Source organism: Acanthopagrus latus, chromosome 7 (genome assembly GCF_904848185.1).
Source record: "Acanthopagrus latus isolate v.2019 chromosome 7, fAcaLat1.1, whole genome shotgun sequence".
Lineage (NCBI taxonomy): Eukaryota > Metazoa > Chordata > Actinopteri > Spariformes > Sparidae > Acanthopagrus > Acanthopagrus latus.
The window spans coordinates 16,803,085-16,810,500 of record NC_051045.1 but is presented as its reverse complement, the minus strand read 5'-3'; the positions used below and the strand labels follow the sequence as shown (position 1 = coordinate 16,810,500).

General features: G+C 39.5%; 1 protein-coding gene across 1 annotated transcript; it reads right to left on the bottom strand.

Annotated features, from left to right (window-relative positions):
* Window positions 1-1,063: 1,063 nt before the first annotated feature.
* Window positions 1,064-5,098, bottom strand: sypl2b (synaptophysin-like 2b). The gene is made up of 6 exons (XM_037102860.1): window positions 4,938-5,098; window positions 4,713-4,790; window positions 3,899-4,017; window positions 3,605-3,809; window positions 2,925-3,116; window positions 1,064-2,360 (listed from the first exon to the last, which is right to left on the bottom strand). The coding sequence occupies exons 1-6, from the start codon at window positions 4,953-4,955 to the stop codon at window positions 2,238-2,240; spliced, it is 735 nt and encodes a 244-aa protein (XP_036958755.1). The 5' UTR covers window positions 4,956-5,098; the 3' UTR covers window positions 1,064-2,237.
* Window positions 5,099-7,416: the final 2,318 nt, after the last annotated feature.

Below are 7,416 nucleotides of genomic sequence, written 5' to 3'. Positions count from 1 at the left end.
GTACAGATGACGCCATGTTCATTACCGAGGGGACAGATATCTACAGAGTTGTCCTTTAATACACATGAACCTGCAGCAGTGTCATAGCACCGTCCATCCGTCTGCAAGAGATACAAACATACATTCATGTAAGACCAATGCCATCTGGTTATTATTGAGGTTGTGGAAGCACGTTTAATAGATTTTTCCTCATCAACATCCACATTTCTGTCTAAAAATGATAGAATAAAAAAATGTTTGAGAGATTCAAGTTGCATCCTTATCACAACTCTTCAAGAGTTCTTAACCTTAGTGGATGCATTGACAATGTGAGCTATCTTTGATCTCCTGCACTTTTAGTATTGCTTACATATGGCAATATACTGATTTATGTTTGAATTTTAGAGAAAATCATCCATACTTTCATTCCACCATCTAACTTAATAAATGGTTAAATGGCTCCAGGATCCAAAACAAAGACAAGACAAAAACTCATCAGTAGCCTCCTTTTTTTTTTTTTCATTTAGGGTAAACTTTTCTTGCATCACAACCACTAACACTAAATACATTTTATATTAAAAATGTAATGCGTATAGAGTTTGGACACACACACATTTGTCTGCAGATAAACAGCAGAGAACATAAAGTGCCTTAATACTTGCTGTGCTATATGTGGCATGTGCCCTCGTGTTTTTCTCAGTTAAATAGAACTTTGGATTTATTAGTTTTTGAGATCATCAGTAGAGCTGGAACAACTGATTGTTTTCATCATAATGATTTTTATTAATTCCATGTTAAAATATGAGTGAATTTCACTGATGCACCAGGCACTGGTGCCTTAACAGTATTGTGAATCTAAACTAAAACCCTGACCAGAGTGATGAGGGTCAGGAGGTTCATTTGAAAGCTCCTGTGTGGGTGTGATTGTTCTTCATGTCAGCTGATAATGCCCTTTAGAAGCAGCATGTCTGCCACCTAGTGAGTCTCAAGCTGTATTGCATATTTTTGCTTACGTCTCATGAAAACAATATGTACAGTATTGTGCGGTGGGCTTCCACCAGTGAAATAAGGAGACACACAGCAATTAATCCAATCATTTCTTTTAATGATGCACAGCATTTATTGTCCACGCAGTATCTTCCTGGACTGGAACATGAACTCCAATCTCATCTATATGACACTTTTATCAACGCAGCAATGGATCAAGCCGAGCTATATCAAGGTAGAAAATCATAAAGATGGCAGTAACATTGAAAAAAAACAGCTTGCCTTCCCTTGAAACAAAGTGGAGGTAGAAGCTAGACATAAGCAAGAACAATGTGTTGTAAATTAGTAAGAGGTTAGAGATCACTCAATGGTTTGTGGAATATTTAGGAACATGTAACACGTTGCTAAGGTTATTCAACTGATAAGTATTTGCTTTGCAACTCTTTAAGACTGTTCCGGGGTATTTTGTTAGAAACTGTAGACATTCAGGACAGACAGGAAAATAAAATGTAAAAAAAACAAAAAAAACCACAAATTCTTCCAAATAAGTGAAACAGTTTTTAAATGCTCTAAACAGATATATCAGCTACATTCAACTTAATATTTAGCTGCTAGAATTTAGCCTAATACAGAGATGGTGAAGTGCAAGTGAACACAAAACAGATTCAATAAAATTGCTTTCACACATCATAAATAATCTCATATTGGCAACTGATTTTCTTTCCAATGAACAACAATGTAAGATGAAATCAATGTAACTACTACATTTTTACTTTTTTAGGACTTGACTCAAATTTGGTATTGCCTCGTCTAGACTTGTGTTAATAATCGATGTCGGTCTATTTTTTTATAACATGCATACACTGAATAGCCCTGAGTTTTTTTTTTTTAAATGCTGTTGGCAGAAAGGATGTACTGTTTGGCGCAGAATACTGCTGGTAGGTCACAGGATAACAGAGTCCACACCTGCAGTACCATTGGAGATAACTCACATAGTTGTGGTATAATTATGTTATACAATACAAACTGAGCATCTATGAGAATAACCTTTTTGACTGCTATGATTTATTGATTTCACTATGAAAAAAAAAAAATAATTTTGGCTCTGAAATGTGAGATTCTAAATATAAAATTAATACAAAAGAGGAGCAGTCAATTTTAGAAATGTATGTCTTGTATCCTATGGTATTTTTCTTTGAACAATTAGTACCAAAATGACTCAGTCAATAACACTACATGTTAGACACTTTTGGAATGAGGGAGCTCTGTGTTTACGATGGCCCAACTGCCCCCTCCGCATCTGCAGGCTGGTTGGGTGTTTTGTGGAAAGGAGTTTCCTTGTAGATGAACCAGCAGTTGCCTCCCCAGAGGATGAGGTTCAGAAATCCAAAAACCTGCCAAAGAATAAGATAGAAGTCAAATACCCCAGGCTGTATGTACAAGTTTAAGCATGTGTGGAAAAGACTGACTTGTAGGGATGTGCCAGTACACCATCTTCTGTATCTGTATCTGTCCAACCAACTACATCATCAATAGCATGAACATGTTATAGGCCTATGAGGATACCGCTTAGCTTTTGCTTCTAGTTTTGGCCAGTGGCCACTAACAGTATTTAGCAGAAAAAATAGACTTCCATTATAAAAACCCTGAACTGCAGATGGGGTCAAGTATGACTTTAAAGTGAACCTGAAAGTGGGGGAAATTAATGCACTTATACAGTGAGCCATATAACCAGGAAGTAAATCTGGAAGCTGGAAAACATTTTTGCCTTATGTACTAGGGGAGCAATTTCACTAAATCTGTGATCTGTATCCATACTTAGACTCCTCAATTGGGATAGAGTATATGGAGATACTGACACATTTTACTCAGATGATACTCATAAAAAGCTCATTATCTGAGCCGGATTCCAGTTTCAGCCAAGTACGCGCTCAACCCTCATTTTTAATTCAACTTACCACAGAGGCATTTAGTCTGCCCATGTGAGGCACAGCACCCGGGCTGCACTTGTTAATGCCAGATTTGCAAACTTCAAGAAGTGATTCGATGACAACAGGATTGGTGGCCCACTTTACATCTGTCAAGCCTTTAGCCCAGGCAGAGGATGATACCAACCACAAGAAGGCAAAGGCTGCAGTCACCAACAGGTCCTTAGAAGAAGAAGAATGATCAGATCAACAACAACAAAAAAACTTCTAGGAAGGAGACTCCCTAGTGCGCTTGTTGCTTGGTTTCATGGGAACCACACCCTCCCTACTGTTTCATTTACACAACTCTGTTAAATGCACTTTCTCTGACCTCCAGTTGGATTCCAGCAAAAGGTGGACTGCTTGAAAATCAACAGCTGGTGTCAAATGCAAAGTTTTACACACAGAACACGAATTATAAACTTAGCTTGCGTAGATAAAATGACATTCCTTCATTCAGATCAGAGGGTTTCACGACTGAACTTACACAGAAGCACCAAGTCAACAGATTCAACACTTGTCTGATTCAAATACAATCTCTTGCAAGTCCACACCGAGTAACTTCATCTCGCTCCATTGCTAGGCTATTTATAGGTGCAGAGGAGGGCCTGGCTAAGCACAAGCATTTCACCAGAACAACTGAGAAACACGGAGAATCAAGACAGACGTACCACAATGGCAGCACGACTAGATTCCCTGTATACGTGCTGGTAGCCCAGGTAGAGGACTAGCGTGGCAGTGCAGTAGAGAAAGGCGAACACTCCAATACAGACGAAAAACTGTGCCGACGATGCATGGTCTCCAGTCAGGTATTGAGTAGTGGTGGTCGTTTCATTGACTATGCATTTGGGAACACTGTAGGGACTGTCCATCAACCTGTCCAAACACAAAACAGGATAGTCTGATACCTGAGCTGATTACTCTTTGTAAAATGGGTGTGTGTGACTGTTTGTGTTTGCTCACACCTGAATGGATAGTTAAAGTGTGCCTTGATTTCTTCGCTTGGAGTCCCATGGCATTGGACGTTGACACTGGTGGTGCCGCTGTAACCGCCCGTCGTAGCGAAGGCAAATATGGAGAACACCTGCAGCCACAGACACCAGATAAGAAGAGAGGCGTTGGCATGTGAGGATATTCAGGGCAGGGTGGTAATCCAACTGCCACACACACACACACACACACACACACACACACACACACACACACACACTTCCCTTTTATGCAACACACTTTTGACAGGAAATCCTCATCTTAATCACAGGATGCCAGAACTGAGAATGGTGTGCAGAGTTCACAGCAGAAGAACAATTATATATGTACAAACTTATGTACTGGAGATGTTTTACCAAGAAGCACACGTCACGACGCCTACCTGCAAGTAAAAGCTAACATGTTTCATTATATAGGTGGAATCCATGTCAAGCTAAAAAACAACCTCACAGTAGGAAATTAAAGTATTTCTCCACATTATCATGACATACGTCATTACTAGCTTCAAGTATGGCTAACACGCATTAAGCTAGCCATCAGTTCATAAAGGTTATCTGTTCACAGGCTGACATCTTGAGTTCTCATACTTCTCTGTGCATTCCATATTTGAAACGGAGTCACGGCTCAAAGGATGAGCTGCATAGCTTCTCTAGGCGTTCACAGGGTCACAAGACTAACAACATAATCAATTTGTGAGGGATTTTTGCTACCAGGGATGGAGAGCTAATGTCGAAGACACCCCGCCATAGGCCATATGGTAACAAAAACAAAAAACGAGAAGAAACGTACCCATTCTAGCAGACGGATGAATGCCAGGGGCTCCTTCAGAGGGCTCAGGTCAAGACTGAACCCCGAAGTCATCACTTTCTGATGAGAAACAAACAGTGCGATGTGAGAAAGAAGCAGTTAAACTGTGAGAGTCACGCAGCACAGATAGGTGTGTTCTCTGAAAGTAGAAGTGTCCGATCACTTTCCGCTATAAAACGTCCTCACGCTTCCTGTCAGCGCCGTTACCTGGGCGACGGATTGCATCGTTGGTCCGCCGTAAAACAGAGTTAGTATCGATAATGTGGCTCCTTCCTTGCTCCTGCGGCTGATCTTTAGGGGCTCCTCGGGCTTGTCAAACTTTTTTCCAACTTCAGCGAATCGTAGTAGATGACACGTGATCACTGACTCGAAGGCGTCTGCAGGGGCGCTGCCGAGACACCGTGGCGAAAGTGGAGAAATGTGGATGAGAAGGAGCATTTTTTTTATTTTTTATTTTTGGCTATAAATGTATCAAAACTACAAATAAAGAAAATAACATACATACACTGGATACTATGGGTCGATTGATTCTCAGCCTGGACGATTATTTAATCTAATATTCGGAATTCATCCGGTTATCAGAATCATTTCTTTTTTCTTTTGTCTTTTTCAAATCCGATTAACAGTATAATAGATTATTTTAAATGTGCAGTATGTTATGTTGAAAAAACAAACTAACCGTAAAGGTCAACACAATTTCACACTGTTTTACCTTGTGTGTTTGTGGTGGACCCTGTGTTCTGGGGACATTATTTTCCTCCAAGAACAGCTTGTTTATAGTAACAATGAACATTTCTGGTTTGTATTATTACCTCATTTATGATTTAGATATTAAAATTTGGAGTTTGAATTTATTCTCAAGAACTACAGATTATTAAGACTACATAAATTAATTAGTTTAACTGGCAATCAGATTTTTTTTAAAATGTACAAGCTCTGATTCTGATAGTCAGATAAATGCTGAATAAATCAATACTGATAATCAGTCCAAGCCCATAGTATACAGTACATACTTTTGTGAATATATGTTGAATTCTGCTTTTACTTTCTACTTATATTTGTTGCCAGAAAAGTACTTTTACTTAAGTATGTTTTTTGGATAGTTTTTTCAACATTATATGTATGTATGTATGTATGTATGTATGTATGTATGTATGTATGTATGTATGCATGTATGTATGTATGTATGTATGTATGTATGTATGTATGTATGTATGTATAAACTGTATATGGGTCAAATGATTATTGGCCTGGCCAGTAAAATGTACCAATTTAAAATGTACTACTTTCACTCTAATGTAGCATGCAATGTACCAGGTAACTAGTAACTAAAGGTATCAGATAAATACAGTGAATAAAAAGTACAATATTTAAACCTTAAAACATAGTGGAGTGGAAGTATAAAGTAGCTGGCTTGGATGCTTAAATCATGCTTAAGCAATTATGGGTGGTTCAAGATTTATATGTAGTATTAGGAATGTTTGAATTAAAGGGGACTGCTGGACCTTGGTGGAGATATGCCCTCCACTAAGTGCCATTCTAATTTTAGTTTATATTATATTCACTCTTCATTTAAACCCAGGGGTGCTGCTGGTTGCTGGCTGCCTCAGTCGAGGGCCTAAAATGAAACCATGTGTTGTCTTTTGTGTAGACTGTATGGAACTTGGAGGTGACCGGGTACACAAACAAAGCATAGAGGGCGGGAGATGTAAGTAGGGGGTCTATTGGGGCCTGAACAGCAATCTTTTGGTATCCTGGGGCCTCTTAACAGATTCATCTTGCCATGGTACTACTTGTATATTTGCTCAAGACATGGTGCTGGAAACAACTGAAAAGCTCCCCAAAAAGTTGAAGTGCAACAATTTTATTTCAAGTTTGAAAATATAAACGCCTGAGTTTGCTGGGAGTGAATGCACAATAATGGTTCCTTTTCACTAGAGGTCGCCACCTCCACAGAAACAACATGGGCATTAATAAACTAACACTCTTTATGTAAAGTGAGCCGTGTGTTTCCCATGACTCTGACCAGTGAAGACGGAATTCATTCACACGCAGGCTGTCCATGTAATTCCCTCAGTTTGGGTTTGCTGAAATGTCAGTACACTTTGCTCCATCCTTTAATTTGCCTGGTTTCTCTCCACAGACAGTGTAGCCAAAAAAGTAAAATCTGGGTCCTTGTTGAAAGGCACAGTTCTCATCCTAACAGAGAACATCTCGAAGGAATAAGAGTGGCTTTGTTCTCCACCTTCTAATAGTTGACTGGGCTGCCATGGGGGAGGGGCTGCACCTCCATTGTACAGTTGCTCTGTGGAGGAATGCTGCACTACAGTTCAGATTGTTTAGCCTGCTGAGGGGAATTGGGGAATCAAGAATAGCAAGATTTAATGCACACAAAGGATATTCCTGATGCTACGTTGCACATTTGAGAGTGGCAAAGCTGGATTGAAGTTAAAAGTTTCAGGGAACGCACTGAAACTCATTAAACCGCACTGGCCTGTGCTGAGATGACACCTTGTTTTATTGTTGCAGGCTTGCAAACTTGTCACACAGGTTGTAGCACACTGAAAGGATAAACATGAGAATATTTAAATAGCGAGTCTATTTTTCTGAGCAGGTTTCTCCCATCTTCTACCAAAAGAGTTACAGATTCGTCCTGGTGGTGAGGGCAACTAAGGACTACACCACA